Source organism: Montipora capricornis, chromosome 7, assembly GCF_036669925.1.
Source record: "Montipora capricornis isolate CH-2021 chromosome 7, ASM3666992v2, whole genome shotgun sequence".
NCBI lineage: Eukaryota > Metazoa > Cnidaria > Anthozoa > Scleractinia > Acroporidae > Montipora > Montipora capricornis.
In genome coordinates this window covers 34,070,990-34,098,307 of record NC_090889.1, presented here as the reverse complement: position 1 = coordinate 34,098,307, position 27,318 = coordinate 34,070,990, and the positions used below count along the sequence as shown (strand labels likewise).

At 40.4% G+C, this 27,318-nt stretch overlaps 2 protein-coding genes across 2 annotated transcripts; both read left to right on the top strand.

Annotated features, from left to right (window-relative positions):
* Positions 1-699: 699 nt before the first annotated feature.
* Positions 700-7,946, top strand: LOC138055865 (roundabout homolog 2-like). Its single transcript, XM_068901734.1, has 6 exons — positions 700-806; positions 3,686-3,756; positions 5,786-6,031; positions 7,143-7,388; positions 7,649-7,894; positions 7,939-7,946. Exons 2-6 carry the CDS (start codon positions 3,693-3,695, stop codon positions 7,944-7,946), a joined length of 810 nt encoding a protein of 269 aa, XP_068757835.1. The 5' UTR covers positions 700-806; positions 3,686-3,692.
* Positions 7,947-8,205: 259 nt separating this feature from the next.
* LOC138055864 (contactin-2-like) lies at positions 8,206-26,864 on the top strand. The gene is made up of 14 exons (XM_068901732.1): positions 8,206-8,536; positions 9,489-9,734; positions 10,353-10,598; positions 11,031-11,276; positions 12,156-12,401; positions 13,741-14,001; positions 17,192-17,473; positions 18,652-18,939; positions 19,646-19,951; positions 20,869-20,939; positions 21,272-21,616; positions 23,015-23,234; positions 24,135-24,419; positions 25,759-26,864. The coding sequence occupies exons 1-14, from the start codon at positions 8,206-8,208 to the stop codon at positions 26,862-26,864; spliced, it is 4,479 nt and encodes a 1,492-aa protein (XP_068757833.1).
* The last annotated feature ends 454 nt before the right edge of the window (positions 26,865-27,318 follow it).

Genomic DNA, 27,318 nt, shown 5'->3' with positions numbered 1-27,318 from the left:
GAGTTTGAGTGAAATAAGTGAAATGTTTAGCGGTACGATCATTAAAGGCGATCTGCGCGACGAAGGTCGAAGGCGATCATGCAAACCCCGAGAAATATTGGCTATGACGTTCAACTTTCCATGTAAGCCGATACTCCAAATGTCGCGCTACTTTGGTGGGAAGCTGCGTGAGCTGGAAATCGCGTTTGGGTTTTTTTTTTTCGGGGAGTTGCATGGCCAGTGAATTACTTAAACAGAAACATATGATAATTGAAAAGCTCCGCTTTTAGGCTTGCCTAAATATGTATATATACTAGTAATGATTTCTGCTAATTAAGGATGGTGCCTACTAATTAAAGATATTTTTCCCCCGGTGTTTGATTACGCAGGAAATGTAGATCTTAACAAGTGTTATTGAAATCCAAAAGGAAAATTGGGGGTAACCACGCATTTTTCAAAGATAATTCGTGAATTAATCATCTCTCAAAAATGCATGGTTACCCCCAATTTTCTTTTTGGATACCAAGAGTACTTACTAAGATCTACTTCTCTGGATAGTTTTAGACCGCGCAAAATATCCTTGTATTAGTAAGCATCAGCGATGGGAAATCCGAGTATCTCGAGATGCGCAGAACGTATGCGCAATAACAATAGTAGGCACCGTCATTAATAAAACGGGAACTGAATATTTAAAAAAAGTCAGAGTGATGACCTGATCCCGTCTCGCGTGGCTTTTAAAAGCAGGTGGTGACAGATTCTTGTTGCTTCTCGGACAGAAACAATTCTCCAGACGTTTTTCTTGCTTTTAGTCCTCGTTCCTTGAAAAGGTATGTTGAAAATTAAATCATTTCTTAAAATGCGAGAACTACGTCCTCCCATGCGCTAAAAAGAAAGTGTTAATAAGAAAACACTTTGTAGCTTTTCATTTGGACAAGTTAGCAATTTAATATCGGTTTTAGCGCACTTTTTTTTATCGTCTAACCTCAAAACTCCTAAAGGTATTATCAAGAAATCAACCGAGTGAGTTCTGATTCTTGAAAGATGTCGAATTTGATGTTTTCTTCTGTAACCATAATTAAAACGTCGCGTTATTAAACTAGTTTTTTTTTTCTAGCCTACAACCCTGCAAGACAGTTTGAGAATGATATGAAAGTTCCATGAGGTTTTCTGATATTTTCCCAGCTACACAAAAAGGCATATTTTTACACGGTTTGATACTATCATTTACAAACGTAACACAGAGTAATCGGTAGGAACTATTGTAGTTTGGTAGGAGAAAAAGGGAAGGCTGGGAGGGAGGAGGGATTCAACTCGGAATTCGCCTGAAGAGTTTTAGAGATGGATAAGATGACAGAAAATTATCGTGGACTGAAGAGGAATAATTATTGAGTGCCTACTTTTTCATTATTCCTCTTTAAACATGAGTCTATTATTCCAAAAACTATTATTATTTACCTCTAGAAAAATCTACTTATTGCCGCTTATTTTCCTCCTCCATAACTCTTTGTTTGAAACTGCCATCGGATCATATCTAAGACGAGCGCTCCACGGTAGCTTCAAAGCTTCGAGGGTGCATTGTAATGCGTTGACGAGCATGCTTAGATTAATGTCCCATGAGGAATCGATGCTTCGCAAGCAGGTTTTGATGATAAAAGGTTTGTTCGTTAAAACAGCTGGAAAGCTAAGGTAAGGTGACATTGGAGAGACTCTTCCAGTCGCCAATTTCGTTTATTTGCATATGCCGCACGACAGTTGGAAACATTTATTTTTTGGATTCGAATTTCATTCTTTTGGACTAGTCATCTGGAACTGTTTCTGTGTTTCTTTGATAACAAATATGATCAAATATTATTATGAATATCAAAATTCAAACCTGAGTAAAGTACGTCTTTTGAAAAGTGAATTCGTTAAAATATAAGGTAAAGGTCCAAAAATAAGTTAAAGATGTTTCATAACGCTCCGAAATATGCCCCTTGATAAAGACTCATGGAAAGTTTCGTTTTCCTAAGAACATTCCACCCTGAACCTTGAAACTAGTTCATCTGCAAATTAATAACATAACAATTAACAAATAATTATATAATTATTCAAATTAATAAATTTTCCAAATGGTTTTGATCGCACAAGTTTTACTATTATTTGTAAAAATACAACCACACATTTGAGTTTTAAGGAACGTGTTTCGATGTTTCAAACATCTTTATCAGCCATAGTGAGTATTATGGCAGTAACAGTAACATTTTTACAAGATGATCCGTATATATGTATAAATATCAATACAACGATTCTTTGTAGATAAAATGTTTATCACATTCAAACTAACCAACAATAACATAAAAAAACACAAATGACATAACAATAAAAGCTGAAAAGTGCAATGCTTTCATCTTTTAAATTTGAGCTTTAGAACGAGGCTAAAAAGTATAGATTGAAACAAGAGAATATACGAGAGAGAATTCCTGTGACCCATGTTGATTATTTGAACTTCATTTAATATTTAGATCACGCCGATGATGTAAAGATTATTTTTATCTATTGTTCCCATGACCGCGCGGCCATGTTAACAAGAGTCAGCATTGAACTAACAACGTAGTATGACTCATTATAGATTTCACATCATTTTCATTGGAATATAGGCCTAATATTAGGGACTCATATTCTTTCCTCATATTCTTTTGCTTGACTATAAACGTTAAAACTATTAAAACATCGCACACACAGAATGAACAGTATTAATTAATAACCACTTTAGTCCTTGTGAAAACAAAACTGACCTAAGTTTACTATCTGTCGGACCCTGTGCCTATCATTATTCTTTATTTCTTAATAATGCTCAAATAGAATTTCTCCGATCTATTAAGATTCTTGGAGTAACTTTAGACAAGGACTTATCCTATAAAGAACACATATCAGATCAACTAAAGAAAGCCTATGCCAAGGCTTCTGCTCTGAGAAGAATAAGGCGTTTTCTTCCTCATGATGTAATGATAAAACTTTATAAAGCATTTATATTGCCTCATCTCGAGTACTGTGGTCCTTTGTTTGTAGGCATAGGTACGGGTCAACGCAACCGTCTCGAAGATGGCAACTGTTATATTTTGAGAACATTAATCGGGCACAACAAGTCAATGTCATACGACGAACTGCTCACTGCGGCTAGCATGACATCTTTATATTGTAGGCGCTTACATCAGGCGTTAATACTTCTTTTTAAATGTCTAAATGGTACGGGTCCTACATATATTGCTAGCCTTTTTAAATACAGGCATACACCGTATAGGCTAAGAGGCGAGGGCTTGAATTTGGAATTACCTAAATTTAATTGTAAATTTAAGAAGAATTCTGTCACTTATTCATTAACTAAGTTATGGAACAGTTTGCCTTCTCATGTGCGTCTTTCAAGTGATTCTAGTGACTTCAGAAGTAAATTGCAGGATTGCAGTTTTTTAGAACGTGTCTTATAGTGTACAATCGTAGCTTTTAACTGCTTTTAGAACGAGTTCTAGAGTTTTCCAAGTCACGTTTTTAGTATGTGGCTTTTTATTGTTTTTAGAATTGAATTGTATTATATGGCTGTAATTATTATAGATTTTATTTATACACGTTCGTATTTTGAACGAGTTTTATAGCTCTTTGACGTAACGTGTTAAAATAAATGATTGATTGATTGATTGAATGTTTCTTTTTCATTTTGGTTGTTCGACAGGTTACAAATGAATCGAGTGATTTGTCTGATAGCCTTTCTGATAGTAGCCCTTACAGTCCAGCGTGCCCTTGGTAAGTTTCCTCTATAATTTTTCAATTTTACTCCTACATTTGTATTCTTTACACGATATGTCGTGAATCCGTTGCTGAGAAACAAAGGACGACAAAAATTGAACATTGCACGAAGACAAAGAGGGTGTTTGAAACTTTCCTGTCTGTGTCGCTTTATTTAAACCTCCATGAAATGGACTTGCCTCGAAATTGTCACCAGTTTCCACAGGAGTTTAATTTCACTATTCCAGTCGTTTAATATTAAGGACGCTCCATTGGCTTTTTAGCGGTTTACATATGTCGCCCGTAAATCCGTTCTCAGGTTGAATCCATTTTTACCTAGGTTGAATTGGTGATCCTCATTTTATCTATGTTGATTACGCACTCAGATGAATTGACGAAGTAAAGTGTAGACTCAACCTAGGTAAAATGAGGATCTCCAATTTAAGGTGATTCCCTAGTATTGTACTGCGCATCCTGTTCTGCGCATAACAGCGTAATTGGCAACATTTCAAAAAGGAGACCTTTCGTGCGGGAAAGCTCTCTAGAAAGGAGAATGGCCGTTTTCAGAGCACAGCAGTAAAGAGCAGAACGGAGAACTTTTTAGACTCTCGCAAAAGAAAGTCGAGTGATAGCCTTGCTGTTGATGAAGTGTAATTTCAGTCCGAGAGTGAAAGTGAAACCGCGCTATCGGAGAGGCATGTTGTCGTGCTCGTTTTGCTTTCTAAAGAGCTTGGTCATGATTGAAATCGCTGAAGAAGCCCTCTGCAGTTGTCGAATTGTTGGAAAGAAACTGTATGTGGACTTAGCAGCTTTCTTTATATTACCCGAGAGAGAAGATTATTGTGGTGAAATTAATGCGTAGGCAGTCTGCAGTTATTATACACCTGAAGGAGAAGAAGAAAAAGAAGAAGTTCGAACTTCAGAATTAGGTGGAATCTCGTCCTCAGAGTCCGCTTTTCTTTTTATTTTATTGGTCCTTGCATGGTTAATCTATAATGTGTTCTTCTCTGCAGAATTTGTGCTTCCGCAGAATACGTCGCGTTTTGATCGCAGTCTGGGTGCTGACCCTTACAGCTGTAGTCGGACTTTCGTGATTTCTCGACTTTATGAGTTGTCCGTTCGATCAAAAACTATTCTGTTAGCGTTACCGAGTGCTAGTTTAGCGTCTTTGAGATCGATTGAAATTGATCCTGGTAGTCCCTCGTTCAACGTCTCTGTTGCACTTGTAAATTGTCAACTGGTTTGCCTCTGGCCAGTTGAGATTCTTATTAATTATTGTTCTGTTCGGTTGTTTCAGTGATTATGTTTCATTACTTCCGAAAAGGTCCTATTGGGAGTGGTCAATTAATTATCTGTGTATGTGTGTGTGAAGTCGCTTTTTTGTGCTATAGTTTTCATGGTGATACAGGGATTGCCACTTGTTCAAGCTGTTGTAAATTGACTTGTACAATGCATAAAGGTTTTACGAAAAAGCAGTAGCATCTAAACTTTCATTCAACCTTTTGGTTTCCGAAATGCGGCGATGTTGTTGAAGTTTAGAGTTTGTTCAATAATAATGATAATTTTTATTTGCTCGTGTAGACGACTCGGCACTTAAAATGTGGCAAATTCCTGCCTCTTAGCCATTGGAGAACGACCAGGCAACCTCGCCTTGTTTCTGCTTTGTCTCTGCTGCCCAAAGGCACTGCTGACCCACTTAACTGCAAATTGTCAACAATTATTATTTGTTGTGCTATCTACTCGATCAAATGTATTTACCATGTAGAGAATTCTCACATAAAAATTGCTCGTGTAGACGGGGCTTTATCTGTATAATGAAGTTATTCCAGAATTCATTTAGGTTTCTTCTTCTATCTAGCAATCTGAATAGAATTAGAATTATATTCAATATCTTAAGAGTTCACTAATGGATTTCTGATGATCCAATTTTTAGAAGGATGTCTTTGATGGAAATCATTTAGACAACGTATGTTGTTGTCATTCAAAAATAATCTGGATTTGTCTTGTCGGTATTAAGCTCATTCGTCTCTCGATTGATTGTTTGCAGTTACACCAAGCCTTTACAGGATACCAGAGAACAAGGTTGTTGTCGAATGGGCCGCAGTAACATTTATCTGCAATCCAACAGGAAACCCAACGCCAAATATTACTTGGTTAAAAGACGACAGAACGATAGGAAGGGGAGAAAATCTGACTTTTGTGGCGAACAGGAATAGTTCTGGGGAATATTGGTGTATCGCAGACAGTGGATCAAATGCGACTGGCAATGTTAGCGCTAAACTTAACGTTCTCTGTGAGTATTCAAAGTATATCGTCTCAGTCATTTTCCTGTTTCCCGGCTTTTGCTTCATTACTCGGTAATATCTCGAGTTACGGTCAACAAAAGGAATGAAATAAGCGGGCTTCTGGTCTTCTACTCTATGAATGGCAACCTTCTGTCTAAAGTCCGCCTGCGTGTGCAGACGTAACTTAACACCAGCGCCGAGATCCTTGTTCTGGACGCTCAACGGACTCAACGAACAAGCGGAAGTGCGTTTTAAATTTCCCTTTAACCTGATTGGCTATTACCAGTCTTGTCGAACAGTTGTTTTCCTTAACAGACCAATCATGGCGCGTACTCAAATCCTGGTACGCTGCTGGGGGCCCAGAACAAATATTTCTGCACTGGTTCGCAGACGGACCTAACCAGCGGTTTGGTTTCGTCTGTGGCGCAGGCTACCGTTTTGCTCCTTTGATAGGTTTTCGGTCGCAACTAAGTGCGGCGATATTTCATTCTATTCCTTAGTTCAAATGTTTGAAACTTCATATCTTCTAAAACCAATCACTTAAGTTATTTATGCATGCTTTGTTGCCAGTCTTGAAACCAATAGAATAGGGCGTTTTCAGTAATATGAGAGAAAGTACGCTCAACAGCTAATCTGCGTTGTATCAATACGCGAGCTCAGAATTGAGAAAACTCGAACTCGTAGTCGTCCAATCTCTTTCTCAGAGTCCGCTTTTCTTTTGGTCAGCACCAAGAACACGAACTCTGCCATTTCCAAGACAGGAAGTCCGCAGATCACGGACTTCCAGGTCCTCTACGCAGGCTCAGAAATTTGAGACAACAGTGGTTGTCAACGATTACAAAAGTGGACCTTCACTACGACTGCGCATAAATTGGAAATGGCCAAAGTCCGTGTTGTTGGTGCTGACAAAAAGAAAAGCAGACTCTGGGGAGGAGATTGGTAGTTGTGTCGGTCGTCGTACTCCAACCTGAAGGTCGCTATTAAGTTTGTTTATGACAACAATTCTCTTACTTGTAAATGTCCTTTTTCCTATAGGTCATTTCCCTCTAGGTCCCTAATATTACAGCCGTGGTCAATTGATACTTACTCCTTTTTTTCTCTTTTCGTTATTCCTTTCAGTTGCTCCTAGCTTTACCATTGTGCCATCTGATCAGACGGTGATGGAGCAAGAGCGAGTCACCTTTACCTGCTCCGCTACTGGTAACCCTGTGCCGAATATCACTTGGATTAAAGATGGGCAGACTGTGGATGTAGGAGACGTGCTCAGTTTTAAAGCTACACGAGATCACTCGGGAATTTATCGTTGTTTGGTGGACAATGGAGTAGAAAAGAATATCGAGACTAGCTTTTCGTTTAATGTTCAGTGTAAGTATACGATAAAATATTCTTTTGCATCTTTACTGACCTAAAAAACTGAAGAATCTCAAAACCAAATACTTGTCCTCGAATCGTACGCTTTCTCGTGCTATTCCAGCCATCCTCAAAACTTATATCTCTTAAAAATGAGGTTAATATTTTTAATTCTACTTATACTTAGTACGAATGTTTTTTTAAGAAGCTGTTCTCGCATTCGACCACGCTGAAAGCAACTTACACACTAACGCGAAATTTTTTTGTGATCACAGATTTACCAAATTTGGACTCAAAGCCTTCTAACCAAACAGTTATGGAGGGAACCAAGGCAACATTCCATTGTAACGCCACTGGGAACCCAGCTCCAAGTGTAAGATGGATTAAGGATGGGAATACTGTGGGTCAAAAAGATCTACTTTCCTTTGTGACCAAAAGAAACGATTCTGGAAAATACTGGTGTCTAGCTGAAAATGGTTTAAACTCAACTGTCACAGCGATTGCCTACCTTGATGTACAATGTAAGTTGATTACTTATCCCTCAATTTGTTACTATTCTCATTAGGCTGCTAACCTCAGAAGAGACGACAACTCTTCTCCACTCATTTATTTCCAAGACTGCAATTAATCCTATGCAGCTTAATTTTGCTAATTAGGTTTGACTATAAAAAAGAGTTGGTACAAACGTAAACATGATAACAATTATTGTTCAAAGTCTCAAGCTTCTTAGCCTACTTATAACTTTCGAGCGCTTTTTAATTGAGTTATGCTTAAACCCTTTCATTTGCAAGATCTGGATTTTAATTCTTGAGAGGAACAAGTCTCGAGAAAAATGGGTTTGACCCATCGATATCATTTAGTTAACCTAGTAACAATCGGAATAGCAATCACTTATACACAAATTCACCATTTTCTAGTCGATCCAGAGCTGGTTGAAACACCATCTGATCAAACCATCACCGAAGGAAACCAGATAACATTCCACTGCCAAGGTGTGGGGAACCCTGCACCAGAAATCAACTGGATCAAAGATGGGAAGCATATGGGTGAAGGAGAAACTTTGACTGTTGTTGCCCTAAGGAATGATTCTGGACTGTATTGGTGCGTCGCAGAGAATGATTTGGGTGACACAGCCAACGCTAGTGCTTCCCTTGACGTCCAATGTAAGTATCACGTTTGTTTTTAGTAAAAGAAATGAATGGAATGTATGTGAGAAACTAGAGTTTTCCAGCCCTCTTTTTATGCCGTTCGATGAATGATGAATTGAAAGTATGTGAAAAACTTGAGTTTTCCAGTCCCCTTGTTGACTCTGTTCGATCGTCGACATTGTACACCTGAAATGAATTGGATGTATGTGAAAAATTAGAGTTTTCCAGCCCTCCTTTTATGCCGTTTGATCGTCAAGATTGTACACCTCTTAGTTCTGCCCTCCAGTGACATGAATTGAAAGTATGTGAAAAACTTGAGTTTTCGAGTACCCTTGTTTACGCTGTTCGATGGTCGACATTGTGCACCTCTGTGCTCTGCTGCCATCTTTGCATCTCGTGTTTAGCCATTAGCGACGCTCAGATTGGAGTCCGAGAATGACTACGAGTACAAGATTTCTGTACTGAGCACGCGCATCATAGGTTTAAACAACGAGAATTTTCGAAATACGCGAGCGCAGAATTGAGAATTCGAACTCGTAGTCGTCCAATGTCGTCCCCGAGTCCGCTTTTCTTTTGGTCAGCAGGAAGAACACGGACTCTGCCATTTCCAAGACAGGAAGTCCGCAGATCACGGACTTTCGGGTCCTCTACGATGGCTCAGAAGTTTGAAACGACAGTGGTTGTCAATGATTACAAAAGTGGACCTTCACTACGACTGCGCATAAATTGGAAATGGCCAGAGTCCGTGACCTTGGTGCTGACCAAAAGAAAGGCGGACTCTGGGGAGGAGATTGGTAGTCGTCGTTGTACTCCAACCTGAAAGTCGCTAGTAAGTTTGTTTATGACAACAATTCTCTTACTTGTAAATGTCTTTGTTGCTAGAGGTCCTTTCCCTCAAGGTCCCTACTAATACGTCCGTGGTCAATTAATACTTATTTCTTTTTTCTCTTTTCGTTATTCCTTTCAGTTCCTCCTAGTTTTACCATTGTGCCATCTGATCAGACGGTGATGGAGCAAGAGCGAGTCACCTTTACCTGCTCCGCTACTGGTAACCCTGTGCCGAATATCACTTGGATTAAAGATGGAAATACTATGGGTGTAGAAGACGTGCTCAGTTTTGAAGCTAGACGAGATGAGTCGGGAATTTATCGGCGTCTGGCGGACAATGGAATAGAAAAGAGTATTGAGACCAGCTTTTCGTTTAATGTTCAGTGTAAGTATAGGATGAAAGACGTAGAAAAAAGAATCTCAAAATCAAATACTTTCCCTGGAATGTTACGCTTTCTCGTGCTTTCCAAACCATCTCCGCCGCTAATTTCCGTATCGTAAATGGTGTTTGCCATTTTTGACCGTCAATATCATTCTTACTAAACAAGCCTTTTTGTTCGGTTAGCTTTCAATAAACTGTTAGGGTTAGCTTCATTTAAATACTTTAAAATTGCGATGTTTGTAGTGGTTGTCTCGGCAGTGTGGTGATTTAGTCCGTGTGCTTGTCATCACGCAGCCATTGAACCGAATTTTTCAAAATTCTAAGTGACATACGCTGCTAATCTAAATATTAAATATTAAATATTATTAAATATTTTTTCATCATCTACAAACGACACACTAAACAGTGAAAATTGTGTTTAAATATCGTCCGAATGATAACGACCGCTTACGAAACGGGCAATTTCATCTTCGCCGCTTACATCTCTCAAAACTGAGCTTATTTCTAATTCTACTTATACTTAGTACGGATGTGTCTCTTTTTCCAAGAAGCTGTTTTTGCATTCGATCACGCTAAAAACAACTCTCACTCACAAACGGGAAAATTTTCATTTAATCACAGATTTACCAACTTTGGACGCGAAGCCTTCGAACCAAACAGTTACGGAGGGAGCCAAGGCAACATTCCATTGTAACGCCACTGGGAACCCAGCTCCAAGCGTAAGATGGATTAAGGATGGGAAGACTGTGGGTAACGAAGATTTACTTTCCTTTGTGACCAAAAGGAACGATTCTGGAAAATACTGGTGTCTAGCTGAGAGTGATTTGAACTCAACTGTCACAGAGATTGCCCACCTTGATGTGCAGTGTAAGTTGATTACTAGTTGGCCAATTTGTCACCATTGGGCTGATATGCTGAAAAAAGACGACACTTGATTCTTAAACTGAGTTATTCCAGAAATGCTGTTGATCCTTGCAACTTAATTTTGATATTAGGTCATATTAGGCTATATAGATTCTTAAGAGATTTTACAATAATCACTATTTTTAAGTTCCAAGCCTAGCTACATGTAAATCTTGAGGGTTTTGCAATTTAGTTCTGTGTTTGCTTCAAAAGCGAACACCATAGCAATTACCTAATCTTGGCTCGTGCCACTGACCCAAACAATGAGCTTGCGATTAGCGCAGGGAAGGTCACTTCAAGGAACTTGTCTGGAAAAAAATTGGTTTTACCCAACACTTAGTTACTTGTTAATAATCAGAGTGACAATCAATCATACACAAAGTCACTATTTTCTAGTCGGTCCAGAGCTGGTTGAAACACCATTGGATGAAACCATCACCGAAGGAAACCAGATAACATTCCGCTGCCGAGGTGTGGGGAACCCTGCACCAGAAATCAACTGGATCAAAGATGGCGAGCATATGGGTGAAGGAGAAGTTTTAACTTTTGATGCCCTAAGGAATGATTCTGGAGAATATTGGTGCGTCGCATGGAATGGTTTTAGTGACACTGCCAACGCTAGTGCTTACCTTGATGTCCAATGTAAGTATCACGTTTCATTTTAGGAAGAAACCTGAATTGGGAGAATGTGAAAAACTAAAGTTTTCTAGTTTTCTTTCTTACCTTATTCGATCGTCGACACCTTTGCGCTCTGCCGTCATGTTTGTTTCCGATATCACGCCCGATCTGGAAAGAGGGGAAACGTCTCCAAATGGGTGGGGAGTGTTTTTTGTTTCGTTCGTTGTCTTGCGTGGGAGAGGGGAGCGGGAGCCACTTGAAAGATTTGTCCCTGTCGTTAGATCGCGTGCGCAGTTAAAGCTAAAATGTCAGCACTTGGTAACCCTGTGCCAAAGATTTCTTGGATAAAAGATTTAACTACAATCGGTTTAGGAGACGTGTTGAGCTTTGAAGCTAGACGAGATGATTCGGGAATTTATCGGTGTTTGGCGGACAATGGAATAGAAAAGAGTATCGAGACTAGGTTTTCGTTTAATGTTTAGTGTATGTATAGGATGAAAGATTTTCTTTCATCTTTTCTGACGTTTAAAAAAAAAAAGAATCTTAAGGCCAGATACTTCCCTTCGAATCGTACACTTTCTCGTGCAATCCAAACCCTCCTCGCCGCTTACATCTCTAACCTAATCTTAGCTAGTACAACTGATCCTGACAAGTAAATGAACTTGCACTAAATGCCGGAAAACGTACGTGTAAGGATCACGTCTTGAAAAATTAAAAACGAGTGAGACCAATTATTTGGTAAACTTATTGCCAACAGGGATGCAATCACTTTTGAACAAATGAACCCAGAGCTGGTTGAAACACCATCTAATCAACCCATCATCAAGAAATGAAAAAGAAGAGTTGTATGAACTGATCCACATCTGTTAATTGCTCTCTCCATTTTTTGCCTTAAAACGCTAGATCCTTCAAGCTTCACCTCGAAGCCAATCGACAAAACAGTTAAAGAAGGCGTTGACATTAATTTCCACTGCGCAGTGAATGGAAAACCAACACCAAACGTATCGTGGATCAAAGATGGGAAAATTGTTGGTTCAGGGGATATGCTGACGATCACAGCTTACAAAAATCTATCTGGAAAGTACTGGTGTTCCGCGTACAATGGCTTAGGAGAGAGAGTCAATGCCAGCGCTAACCTAAATGTACAATGTGAGTTTGTTTTGTTTATTGCAAGTAATCGTGCAGTTGTCCACAGTGCGGTGACAATGTCATTCGTCTATGCTATGTATCTTTGCTAAACAAGGATTTTTGGCGATGACGAAGATGACTGTGACGCTGCTTGTGACGATAATGATGACGATGATTATGGTGAAGATTACCGTTTTATATGGGCTTAGGTCTCAATTGGGACGAAAGTTCTGTTCCTCTCTCCTGCCACTTCATTTTTGTTGTTGTTGTGACTGTGTAATGTAGATTAGTTGTTTGTATTTGTTGAACTCAAGTGAAGCTATGATCCTCGCAGTTATGAAAGCATTTTTTAGCAATTGCGTGGAGAAACCTGAAAAAGTCAAGACTTTAACGGGGTTTGAATCCCGTGACCTCGCGATACCGGTGCGACGCTCTAAACAACTGAGCTATGAAGCCACCGACGTTGGGAGCAGGTCATTTGTGGGTCCAAGTATTCCCGTAATGAATGAAAGAACTATAGAAACTATAGAAAGACAATGGTTGCTAGGGAAGCTTTTTAGTCAAGAGCCCTACAGAAAGGTTGTATGGATGGTTTTGAAGTAACGTTTTCAATAAAAATCTAACTTCACTTCAACCAGAAGGCGCATGCGCAACCAGTCCCAGTCCTCTGCCGTGCGTTTTGGGACACGTTTCTCAGAATGTACAACATGAACGAGACAGAATAATCGCGAAATATCAAGAGTTGTGTTTTGAGGTGACATTTTCGTTCCCTTAGGCGCCGTCTTTACCTTAATAACAATAATAGTATTCTTGTTCACGAATCGGTTCTTTAAGATTAGAGTGTGAACTTGACTTCAAGAACAATTCTTCGGTTCGGACCATTGTGCATTGCGTTTGGATACTGAAATTTTCTTTCAAGTGCGTATGCTTAGAACTTAGAACTCGTATTCGATCGGGACGTTTTTGCCCAGGACTCCAATCTCCAGTCTGGAGGTCGCTATTGACTAACAGAAACTGCAATTCGTTATCCAATTGTTCAATATTAGGGACCTTCAGATCGGAAGGCGAAGACGACTACGAGTACGAAATTTCCGTTCTGCGCATACGCACTTCAAAAAATGTTGGCCTCCAAACCTTATACGCATGCTCAGTACGGAAAATTCCTACTCGTAGTCGTTCTCGCTAGGGACCTTTAGATCGGAGGACGAGTACGACTCCAAGTACGAGTTTTCCGTTCTGAGCACGCGCACTTCCAAAAATGTCGGCATCCAAACCTTATGCGCATGCTCAGTACGGAAAACTCGTACTCGTTGTCGTCCTCGTTCTCCGATCTAAAGGTCCCTAATAATTTTGTTTTCAGTTAAACCTAAACAGACAAATCTGTCAGTCAATGTGAATATCCTCAAGCCTGTGCCATTTGGCACCTCAATCGAGTTCTCATGCACCACACATTCACATCCACATGCTAAGGGATTCAAATTCTACCGTGACGAGAAGCTGTTGGATAGCAACAGCACAGGTATCTACAATCTGCGGCTGGAAAGGAGCGGCTTGTATTCTTGTGTGCCCTTCAACAGTGCAGGAGAAGGAAAAAGAGCTACTTTGAGGATTAACGTTATTGGTAAGATTGACATTATTATTTGTGGCTTAGACTGAAGATGCCACATCCGAATCTAAGGAAGCTTTCCATTTGACAGAGCTGACCGGCCAGACCTAACTATACAACAATTTTTTGGTTTTATCAACGGAGTTGATAATGTAAATTGGCCACCGTACAGAGATTCTAAAAGCTGACGTTTCGAGCGTTAGCCCTTCGTCAGAGCGAGTCGAGGGACTATGGGTTACGTGTAGTTTTTATAGTAGAGTAGGAGCTACGCTATTGGTGGTAACATGGCAACGTGAAAAATCGGAATATATTAGTTAAATGAAAAGCGTTCGTTAATACCGTGAGGATTAAGGGTGCCGATTTGAAAGATGAATTTTTGTTCCAGATTCTTGCGGCTTTCCGTCGTACCTAGATGTAGGGAAAGGCCGCAGATAGCCATGTGTTTTAGGCAGATTAAAATGGCGAGCGACTGGCTTAGATGCATCCTTGTCATTCTTCTCAACATCGCGAAGGTGTTCGCGGAATCGGTCTCCTAGTCGTCTACCTGTCTCACCAATGTATAATTTATTGCATAACGTACAGGTTATGCAATAAATGACATTTGCGGAGGTACATGTGAAAGGATCGGTGATCTTAACAAATGAATGAAGGGGTAGTTTCTAAAGAAACTGTGGTGCTGCGTCGGTGGGGAAGTAGTATACAAAAATTTGGTTTATCAACGGAGTTGATAATGTAACTTGACCACCGTACAGAGATTCTAAAAAGCTAGCTTTTTAGAATCTCTGTACGGTGGTCAAGTTACATTATCAACTCCGTTGATAAACCAAATTTTTGTATGGTGATCTTAACAGATCGCTTAGGTCACGATATCTTGCTAGTGTTAACAATGAAAAGACAAGTTTTGCATCGTGAGCGCGCGCATTTGAAAGTGCCGGGTTGCTCGTTAGTTTTGAGCACGCTGCTAACTAAAAAGTTGCCTACGTTTTTGTCGCGTTTGAATGAAATAAGTGGAGGTTGCGGAAAGATTCTACCAGTCTCGGGATCATTTTGGAGTAATTTAAAATTACTAAGAATGATGCTTTTGACTGCGTGATTATGAGGATGGAAAGTGAGGGTGAATGGAATTCTGTCATTCTTATCTTTTTGTGACGTTTGTAGTGATGACTGTCGATCAAATTGTTGGGCACGATGATGGCACGCTTTGACCACAGAGACAGGATAGCCACGTTTTTCGAAGAACTGGCACATCTCCTCTGATTTGCTGGAAAAATCGGAGTCATCACTACGTAGACGTTGAGAATAAGGAATGGAGTTCTTGACATGTGATGGATGTGACGATGAATACAACAAATAACTGTGTGAATCAGTAGGTTTGTAGTGCACACTAGTACGTAGCACGTTGCCTCTAATAGAAACTTTGAAATTTTGGAAAGCCAATGAAGTTTCCGAAATTTCCCAGGTATATTTAAGAGCCGGATGAAAAGAGTTGACGGAGGTTATAAATTGATCGAGTTCTTCTCTGCTGGATGAAAACTACACGTAACCCATAATCCCTCGATTCCCATAATCCCTCGATCCCTCGAAAACTACACGTAACCCATAATCCCTCGATTCGCTCTGACGAAGGGCTAACGCTCGAAACGTCAGCTTTTAGAATCTCTGTACGGTGGCCAATTTACATTATCAACTCCGTTGATAAAACCAAATTTTTGTATACTACTTCCCCACCGACGCAGCACCACAGTTTCTTTAGAAACTACCCCTTCATTCATCTAACTATACAACGCTTTCAAATGAACACACTTCGAGGATGATATGTACTCCTCCCGAAGAATACGAGGGATTATCATGCAAGTGTTCCTTCAAATTGTTGCATTTTCCGCTTTGCAAACTGACGGGTCTGACCGGCCAGTTCTGACAAAAGGAAAGCGCCCTAAGATAGAGAAATGGGGTTATCAACTTCGTTGATATAGTAAATTGACCACCGTAAGGAAATTCGAAAGCTGTCGTTCCGAGCGTTAGCTCTTCGTGTAAGCGAATGGCGAAGGGTTAACGCTCAGCTAACGTTGGAAACGTCAGCTTTCAAATTTCTTTACGGTAGTCAGTTTTCCATATCAACCCAGTTGATGAACCCATTTCTATGTTCAGTAGATGTTTTTCAATGGGAGCAGGTCTCTTGTCAAATATCATGCAAGAATACGTTGGTTTTGTATTGTTTAAATGTCTTAAGACTTGTGTGGAGTTACGATGTGTGTGTTATTTACCGGTAATAGGCCATTTCCTAGTTCATGCCTGCCTCTTCAAAGCGAATCTATGTGCGAAGTTTTTCTTAGGAAAATTAGTTTTCATTCATATGTAAAGTAGAACTAATTACCATCACAAAAACTTCGCCCGTAGAGTTGAGCAACCTATATGTAGTTTGTTTTGTTCTTGCCTATTTTGTTCTACGGTAGTTTAGACTCTAGAGGAATGCGTTAAGCCGAAAAGTGTTGGGTCTAGGATAAATCATAAAAGTTATTAGCAGAAACCCACACGGGTTGAAACGTGTAACGCGCGTTCACAGCTTCCGAATATTCAGTGCTAAGTACCATATTTGGAAACCCCTTGCTCCAGTTAATTTCTCGCGAGAACATGGGTGGTATTGCGTCACGGTGTTCTTGCGAACTGATTGGTTGAATGTTTCTCTCTTGTTGTTCCAAATATGGTACTTAGCAAATTGAATATTCAGAAGCTTGTTTCCCAGTACACAAGGGGCCGTTACACGTCTCAACCCTTACGGGTTTCTGTTATTAGTATATACTAAAACGGTGGTTAGCGTTGCTAGGCTGTGATTGGCTACTCATACTCCGAATATCCTCCGAATATCCTCCGAGCAACTCGTGAGGGATTTGTGTCCGAAAATATCGTAATCGTTGCAGGAATCAATAAGTTAAAATCGTCCTTTTGTGCTCTACTATCTCACTGTTTTAGTATTTTCGCGGCTTTGTAAATATCCACCCATAGCCACCTCCATTTCGATGAATATAGTTCATAACTATTCGTGTATTTTTTCTCAGAAAATACTTTAAAGGTAAAGAGGGGGTGGATTATTACTGTTAAGAAATCAATTCAGAACACGATTTCGCAATTGCAAGACTTTCTATTAAATAAAAGTAGATGCATGCATGGTAAGCATATTTGTGACAAAACTCTCCATTTCTTGTAGCGTGGCAGCCTTCCTTCAAGAACTTGCTCTTTGGTCCGTTTTACCTATTTAAGGGGATCCAAGCACGTTTGCCCTGTAAGCCTTCAGCGGAGCCGTCTCCCACAATCAAATGGCTCAAAGATGAAGTGGTTCTTAGATATGTAGAAAATGGAAGCTATAGTTTGAATTCGGACGGTACACTTGTTATCAACAAAGTCGACAACAGTGATTCTGGAAGATACACCTGTGTGGCTGAGAACTACTTTGGGAAGGCTAGCGTAACAGCAAGTGGTATTTTACTTGGTGAGAAAGGCGGCCATTGCGGCGTTAGTTTCTTTTTTTATTCCAGGGCAAAGTATGAAGAAGGGAGTTAGCTCGGAGTATGTCTGCTGAGACATCCACATAGAAAGCAAACGCGCTCGATGGCTAGAAGGCTAGAAATGGCGTCCCATTTGAGGTGTCGTCCCCCGATGTCATGCTTCCGCCCTCCGATGTGCACATGATGCAGCATCGTTTACGGAACTAAGTAAACGCGTGATGAGTAAAATCGTCTGGCGTTAAGACAGAGTAAAATCTACAAGTATCAGTCTTAGGGGGGGAAGGGTTAATAGGGGCATAGCTTTTGAGTGGATGTTGTTCACCCACTCATCCCTGAAGTGGCCTCCATTGCCAATAAAATAATCTGGCATTAGACAGAGTAAAATCTACAAGAATCACTCTTAGGGAGGGAAGGGTTAAAGGTGCAGATGAATGAAGGGGTAGTTTCTAAAGAAACTGTGGTGCTGCGTCGGTGGGGAAGTAGTATACAAAAATTTGGTTTATCAACGGAGTTGATAATGTAAATTGACCACCGTAAAGAGATTCTAAAAGCTTTTAGAATCTCTGTACGGTGGTCAATTTACATTATCAACTCCGTTGATAAACCAAATTTTAAAGGTGCAGAGTTGAGAACCAACAAACTCAACCCACATATGACGCCGGATCTGGCAATTGAACCCAGCTACATTGGTGGGAGGCGAGTTCTCTCACCACTGCGCCATCCCTGGTGGGTTAAAGTGATGTTCTGGGGACTTTGGTCATACTGCTTGATATGCAGTTTACAGTTTACAATTGTTGTTTTTCGCGTACGTGATCAACAGCCATGTTTTTCATCGAAAACAAAAGAAATCGTTTGCATAATAGTAGAGTTCAATTCCCGGGGGATTGGGTGGGGACACAAATGTGGCCGCCGTTTCTTTGTCTAGGGGCACAAACATGGCGGCCGCAACGTCATGCGAAATCCGAGAATAGTATTTCCCGTTAACAACAAGGTCAAGTAACAACACCGCGGACTCCGTTCCCTTGGGACTCTAACAGTGAGTGGGACCCACACAGTTTTAAATTGTAATAGTGGTTGTCAGTGCTATTGTTGTGATTTTTTTAGTTAATGACAAGCTGTAGGTTTTTCTTTACGTCTATGTTGTGTTTGTCATACATTCCAGAGAGAACAAAACTTGTTCGCAAGCCCAGAAACAGAACTGTTGCAGAGGGCTCAAGTTTGAAGCTGCGTTGCATGGCATCTAAGGATCCTACTTTAGAATTGAGGTATATCTGGAAAAAGGATGGAGCGGTTATCATGGATGTATCCAACAGTGAGTGGCAGGAAATAGGTTTCGTGTTGACACTATCAAACATTGGCTACCAAGATGCTGGAGTGTACACTTGTGTTGCGCATACACAAGAACCCAGGGTATCTGAAGACATGGCTTCAGCTGTTGTGTCAATTGAAGGTACAGCCATTGTGAGTGTATTTCGATGTTCTTGTCTTTGTTTTTGCCCATCTATTGGTCTGCCTGTCGGCTGCCTTTGACTGTCTGCCTAAATCCAAGTCTTAAATCTCTTTTAATGTATTGGGTCTAAATATTCACTCAAGGAAGGAGGCATTCGGTTGTTTCGTCGCATGAAAGTCGTGCAAGCTTCAGTTAACTTAGCATGCAATGGACGGCTCCAAGTCATATATATATGTTTATTTTTACTGTATTTTTAGCTTTTTATTATGTTCGTTATTCACTTATCTTATATGTAATGTATAATGATATAACGGTAGATTACCATTTGTTAATCTTTTAACTTTTAATTGGTATTGTTTTTGTAAATTTGTTAGTAAAGCTTCGAGGGCTATAACTTTATTAGCCTTTTGGCTATTAAGTGCCATCCTCTTGAGACAAACGTACTTATTTATTTGTTTATTTATTTATTTATTTAGAGAGTCAAAATTGTTCGCTAAGCTTGCATAACTATTTTCGGTCAGGCTGACCGGATGACGTTATAAAGATAACTGGTGTAGTCTAGTTTGTGCGATATTTACTCTGATTAATTGGTGTGTCTAGGAGCCTCTATCTATCCCACAGTTAAACTGTTCTCCTGACTGACCGACAGTTTTGTCCTTCTGTGGTTATTTGTTTATTAGATCGCTTGTTTATTTGTATTTTTCAGGTACCTCATTTCCTCCCACCAACGTCCAAATAACAGATTGCTCCAGCAACCGAACAAACATTTCATGGACCCCCAATCTCTCGAATGGAACCCAAGTAACCCACTATTTGATTGAGCAGGAAACGAACCATGAGCCATTCTCCTTTAAGGTCATCTATAACGTCACCAATCCTAATTCCACGTCACTGACCTTGGAGCTACCCGGATGGTCAACTCTTCGTTTTCGTGTGAGAGCTGTTAGTAACGTTAAACTAAGTCGACCCAGTGAAGCTACTGCTGAAGGAATTTGTATCACTCCCGTTGGAGGTAAGTTAAACTTAGGAAGGACTCTCTGACGCCTGCAAGTTCTATATCTGTAAGGGCGAGTCGCACAAAATATTCGCAGAATCCAAGATTCTTTTTAGACCTGTTCAAGGCAATGAACGTTAGGACTGAAGAGAGATTGAAACCGCGTTCACGGTTGTTGTGGCTAACAAATAGAATAGTGAAGTGTGCCGTCTGCCTTTGGAAGGGGTTTTGCTTGACGTTATTGTGACACATCTCCCCGAAGATTTACTCCAATGTAGACCGAATGCATAAAATGGCGGCCAAAAAATTTTCTTTTGTTTATCCTTGCATACGGAACCCGCGCCCGCAATGCACGCGGCAGTGAAAACTGTGCTATCCTGTCAATCATTTGCCCTTTCACCGGAAACGGTGCATTTCTGTGCATTTTTCGCGAAGTTAACAAAAATAAGTACATTATCAATACAGTTTTAACGTTTTCTTACGCTCTTACGCTTAATTCGAAAATACCAGACTGAATTCCTCTGAAAAAAGTTAGAAAAAGCACAAATAACAGCCGAAGCACAACAACTGAATTTCGAAACGCCGCTCGCCGGCAACTCAGTTTTGGTGCTAAAGTTTGTTGACAAAAATGTTACCACAAAATCTTTTTAACGGTTTTCTGGTCCCTTAACTGCGAACTCATTGACAGGACGTCGGATAGCATAGTTTTTCCCGCTCGCTGATTTTTGATTGGTCAATTTAATTTTCAGTAGCTCTGGCCGTATGCACGGATGTGCTCATTAGATTCACTAGCCTCGTTTGCGTGGACAAAATACAAAAGAAATGCTGCTTGAGGGCGAGGCTAGTGAGTCTAATTAGCTCGGCCGCAATATATGCATTCCGTCTATTGTGGGATACACAAAATTAGTTTTTGTTAACTTTCGTCTTTCAAATAGTTCCTCAGGTGTACCCAATGAATTTGAGAGGATTCGCCTATAAAGCAAACGAGCTTTTTATCATCTGGACCGTAAGTAGTAAAACACCTTAAATTGCTTTAGATTAAATTTTACGAAATGGAGAAGTGTTCCGAGTACTATCTCGACAATTTAAGCAACTGTCGCGTTATAGAGACTTGAAAACATCAGGTGGCTTTAAAGAGATTCGAACTAATGACCTGTGCGATGCCTGTGCAATGTTCTACCAGGTCAGTTGCTTAAATTATCGAGACAAGTGGGTTAATCACTGTCCCATTTGGTCCAAAACCCGCACTTCACATATACATTTATTACGCACATTGAACTTTGTACGTAAAGATTGGCAAATTGGCTTGATCATTAATCTATTTATTATTCTTAACAGCCGATGTCAAAGACTAAATGGAATGCGCCTGGGTGCTATTACATGCTGAAATACAGAGAGGAAAACCTGCCCGGCCGTGACTGGAGGACAGAAAAGATTGGGGATCCCAGTGTGCGTGTGTTTTCAGTTTCCGACCCTGGGTATTACCAGCCGTGGGAGTTTAAGATCTGTGCTGGCAACCATCAAGGTCTCGGACCGGAGAGTCCTATCAGCAGGTCGTTTTCTGGTCAAGATGCACCGGATGTGAAACCAGACGGTGCTGGAACTCAGAGTGTCAATGCGACCAGCGTCGCGCTAGCCTGGCAACCGGTTACTCTGAAAACAGGAAGTGTTGATGGATACAAGGTACATATGTTGTCGGTCAAATCCGGTCTCAGGTTGAATCCGGTTTCAACCTGGGTTAAACTGGTGAGCCTTATTTTACGTAGGTTGGAGGCAGTGTGGCCTAGTGGTTAGGGCGCTTGCCTTGAGATCCGGAGATCCCGGGTTCAAGACCCGCTCTGACCACTCATTGAATTTGATCCTGGTAGTCCCTGGCTCAACTTCCCAGCCGCACTTGTAAATAGCCAACTGGTTTGCCTCCAGCCAGTTGAGATTCTTAACAGTTGTTGTTGTTCTGTTCTGTCGTTTCGTTGTGTTTCATTGGCCCTGAAAAGTCCCGATGGGGAGCGGTCAAATAAGTATGTATGGTATTGTATTGACTCTATCCATCTTATGGGTTTCTGTATTCATACACTTAACCATTCATTCTCAACAATACATCATAGCAAGGGAACAAAGACCTGTACTATGCACTTACCGGTACTCGAACACGGACCTCGATAGCTGTAATCCTGCGTCTTCACCAATACACTACAACAACGAACATGAGTCAACCCAACACAGTCCTTTTCATTACTCACTCACTCACTTACTTTTTTTCTTTGGGCTTAATTTAGGCTCCAAAACGTTTCTTCAATTCATCTAAGTGTGTATTCAACCTAGGTAAAAAGAGGATCACCAATTTAGCCTAGGTTAAGGGGGATTCAACCTGAGAAAGGATTTTACCGGAAACATGTACAGACACTGAAACAAAGATGGAATGTCCATAATTGATAGGGAAAAAATATAATCGTGAAAACCAATTCATTCATAAAACGTGGGCAATATAACACTTGAAAAGCAACTTCAAGGAAAGTAACACAACATTCACTTTTGCAACATCGCGTTTAGTTTTTTCTTTTTTGCTCGTTTCTTTTGAAATTAACGTTAACCCAAGTTTAAGCCCTCTCGGAGGGTTGTGAAAGGAAGAGGTGCCTATACATGGATGATTGACCTTCCATAAATACCGTTAAATACCCTCGTATTCTGTAAACGTTCCAAGCGAGGAATTTTTCGGTATTAATTCTGATTCATTTAATGGGCTATGGTCGCTATGGTCTCAAGTATTCCACAAACTTTCAATCGCTTCAATGAATCTTTATGTTAAATGGTCACTGGCACGACATTTGCAACGATCTGATCATACTTCAACAACAGCTTTAAGGGAATTCAGTAAATTTGGACAAAAATGATCAGCCCAAATGTTTCTTTTTTTTTTTTTGACTTATTGTGAATTGCAACACGAAAACTTTGAACGTTTCTTAGTGTCACAAAAATGGCGAGACAGCGTTTTCTTCAAATGAAGGCTGTTGAACAAACAAAAGAAACTGTGTGAATCATAAAATGAGATAACTAATTACTATAACATTTCTATCTCGGCAGATATATTACTGGGTGAATAGTCGCTCAGTCATTTCTCGACGACGAAGAGAAGTTATTCCAGCCAACGCAAATCTCCTTGTTCTGGAAGGCGGAAAAAGACAGAAAGCCACTCTCTTGGGTCTGAAACCGTATACGTTTTATCAAGTGGTCGTCAAAGCATTCAACACAGGCGGAGAGGGGCCAGCCAGTGCTGTTGTCCTGGTGAGAACTTCCGAGGGAGGTAAGTTGAATGCTGAACAATAAAAAAACATTGAAACGTTTTGTGGTTTGAGAGAACCTCCACTCCGACTAGTGAATAATAATAAACCTAACAAAATGATGTTTGCAATCAAATTTTCTCGACAACAAGAGTGTTTGTATGGAAAAAAGAAATTAATTTTTGAGTTATTTCCACTTTCAAATTTCCCGGGTGCCTACGTCTTAAATAATTGTGACGTGTTACAGTTGCCCTTATTGTTTTCACGCAAAGAGCTTTTGCTTTGAAACAATAGGGAGCGTAAGCATGCGCCTGTTTGAGACACGGACGGCAACCGGACGTAAGCTGCTTTCCTTTTTAATTTGTCTTCACATGACCGCAAAAACCAATTTTTCGGATGGGTGTGTCGAAAGGTAAAATGCACGGTATGTGTTCCTTTCTACTGTATGTATAATTTGTCTTCACACAACCACATTTACATTCCAAGTATCTTTTCTCCATTAGAGATGATTAGTATAAAAATCTGGGAGACACCACTGTCCTAGCGCGCGAAATGCTCTCTTTCGGTTGCCGACCGCGTCTCAAAAACGCGCGTGCTTAAGCTCCCTAATAGGGCGACCGCGACGCGCCTTTCCCGCGGAACTTCCTTTTCCTCAAATCTCTACACCATTCATATCAGTTTTGCTCTTGGAAAGTTGGTAGACGCTTTCCATTCGGAATGATTTGGAGTAATCACTAGAGGATTACAACATAGCGTTGAGGTACATTTTTAGATTACTTTCTCGTAGCCGTCGATTTGGTCTTTGCACAAGCTCCCTTTTAAGGCAAGCCAGACAGTCGTTCAGCCATTTTTCCCTTGACGTACTGCTAACAGCATCGTTTTGTTGTATATTTTGCTAGCTCAGTTTTTTCGTTATTTTACAGAGCCTGGTCCGCCATCGGATTTGGAGACGTACGCGTTTGGAGAATATATCCTCGTCACTTGGAAACAACCTCAAGTTCCGAATGGAATTATCACAAACTACCAAGTGAAATGCCAAGAGTACAATGGTTCTGTGGTTAAGATGGCCAACGTTCAACCTTCAGTCTTTAAGAAACTGTTGGACGATTTGGCATTCGAAAAGAGTTATGAACTGGAAGTAACAGCAAAGACCAGCAAAGGATGGGGCGAAAGTGCTAGAACGGTAGCGAAAACAGTCATGAGATCGGGTGAGTTCGGGACCGAGTGAAAAATCCTTGAGAGTTCTCAAACTGATTGAAGTAAATGCATATTTGAAGTGCAGATTGTACACGAAGGAGAGAGGTGATCTTCGCACTTGTTCTGGTCAGTTTAAACTTAAGCTTATGGACATGTGAAAACTTCAGGTGGCTCCAACGGATTTCGAACCCATGTCCTCCGCGACGCCATTGCAATGCTCTACCAATAGACTATATTTGTATCCTCAGTACTGGACTGGAACTAGCTTGCAATGGAGGCTAATTTTTGGGAGTATACTAAAAAGTATTTGCATCTGAGAATTAAGCCTCCATTGCAAGCTTTTGTAGTTACAGTCCAATACTGAGCTATACACCTTATTTCAAAATGGCTGCTACTTTAGTATTCTTGTGTTTGCTTGCAAATAAGCCCTTGTTGCCTCGATCTAAACAAAAGGCATCATCTCGAGGCTCTGGGGAATAAACTCATACAAATCCTTATATTTATTCCCCAGAGCCTCGAGATGATGCCTTTGTTTAGGACTGAATTTTAATATATCGAAAGCGGGCTATTTGAAAGCAAGCAAAAGAATACTCAATTGGTGGCCATTTTTGAACAACGCTTATGAAGCCGCACAGTTAAGAGAACAGACAATTGCTTAAATTGTCCAAAGAAGTTCGCACATCGCTTCTCACCTTAGTTCTCAAATCAAAAGACGATGACGTTCACCTGTAGAGAAAGTCGTATAACGAAAGAGAGTCGTGACAGATGAAGTCTGTTTTATTGTGAAGGAGAGAGACGGTGAAATTTTGACCCCGTTAAATGAATAAAGAAGTGTACCTTTCTTTGGAGACGTGACTCGGGGAAATTTGGAAAGATACGAATGCTCCTTTGCAGGGGTCGAACCTACTGCGCTATAGGGGATGATCGGAAAAATCCGAGTGCTCCCGAACAAGAGTCGAAGCTACGACCTTCCGATTACTAGTTCGGATGCTCTATCACTGAGCTATAGGGGATGATCGGAAAAATCCGAATAATAAATTCGAATAATCACATATGTAATTATACTAAAACAATTATTAACCTCAGGTGAGGTGAACATAATATCGCTGAACAAAAACCGATATTCACCTTAGCCTGCCAGCAGGCTCTGCCGTTGAAAATGGCGCGCGGTCGAAATGTAAGGAACAACAATAAAGGCAAGGTGACACACGCTAGCACCAACCCAGTTTCACTGGCGAAAAATATCTGATTGGTCGAGGCCTTGTCATGTGACTTCAATAGTGCAACACCCAACCATGGCGGACGGACGTTCAATTTGTAGCTCTGATGCAGGTGCTGTTCATGTTTTAGAAACCGAGTTCTCCTCGCTCAATCCAGAGTCTTGTGAGCTAGAGTGTCTTCATCTTAATGATGGAAAGTTGGTATGGATGAATGACTTGGAATCTCTAAAGAAATTCGTGGAAAATGTTTTAAAATTGCAAGGAAAGTGGCTAACGCCTGGCGGGAATACAAAGCAATTTAAATGTTCGAACGGCAATGTTATCATCAATTGGTACAGCAAGAAACAACAAACTCTGAATTTTCAAGGCCGCGACGGTCCGGCTTTAAAGGATAAGCTGATGGAATTAATTCACAAGAAACCGAGAAATATAGCTGAAACGCAAGATGCCAATTCTCTGAGCTCCACCGAACAATCATCTCAACCATCTACACTATTGCAGGAGACCGACAGCGGCGAGAGTAATTTTCAAACGTCGACTGATGGCGAGAGTCTGCTAAATGGTTCTGAAAAGCGACCAAATTCAGAAATCATTGCCGATATTGAGGGATTGAAACTCGATTTATTGATCCTTCAAAAACAGGTTCAAGAAAATACAAAGCTTCTGTCGATGAAAAATATTCAAAAACAAGATGGAAATGCTTTAGGTGTCGAGCTCCTCGACTACAAAAAGAAGTGTGAAAAGTTATTATCCACCATATCCAAAAAAGACAATGCAATTAATGAGTTGGAAGAAAAATGTTTGTTCCTTGAAAGCCGAGTTCTGTCATTAGAGCAAGAAAATGATTCTCCAAAGTTAGCTCTAACCATCATTACGCGAGAAAAGAGTGAAGTTGAAACCAATCAACTACAATCAAGTGATCGTTGGTCCGTGGCAAAGCCGCACCCGAGAAGTACAAATGCAAAACATAGCCAGAAAACAATGCCCGCTAATATAATTCAAACCCGTAACGGATTTGAGCCTCTTCAAGTTCAAATTGAAGATCAAATCGAAAGAAATGTAAGCAATCAAAATGGGAATAGCGCTGTCACAGGACACAGAACATCTCCGTCGTCCTCAGAGATTAGAATGCGAAACACTAACTTAATCAATTCGTCAGATCAATTTGATCATTCACAGCCCAACCGTCAGAAGAAAGTCATTATAGCGGGTGATTCTACTCTCAAATACCTATAAAGCCATAAAGTGTCGAAGAGTAGCCCACTTTCGATATATTAAAATTCAGTTCTAAACAAAAGGCATCATCTCGAGGCTCTGGGGAATAAATATAAGGATTTGTATGAGTTTATTCCCCAGAGCCTCGAGATGATGCCTTTTGTTTAGGACTGAATTTTAATATATCGAAAGTGGGCTATTCACAAGTTAAGATAGCCACTTTTCCGGGATGCACAACGCAAGACATGAAGGATCATATCAAGCCACTACTACGCAGAAACCCGGACGAGTTAATTATCCATGTGGGAACCAATAGTTTACGATCCTCCTATACTCCTCGTGAATGTGCAGTAGAACTGATTGACCTAGCCGAAGCAATCAGCTCTGAATCTTCAGCTATGATATCTATATCCGGTCTCATCAACAGATCTGATGACGAAGCCCTTGCACGTAAAGTACCTGACGTGAACAAAGT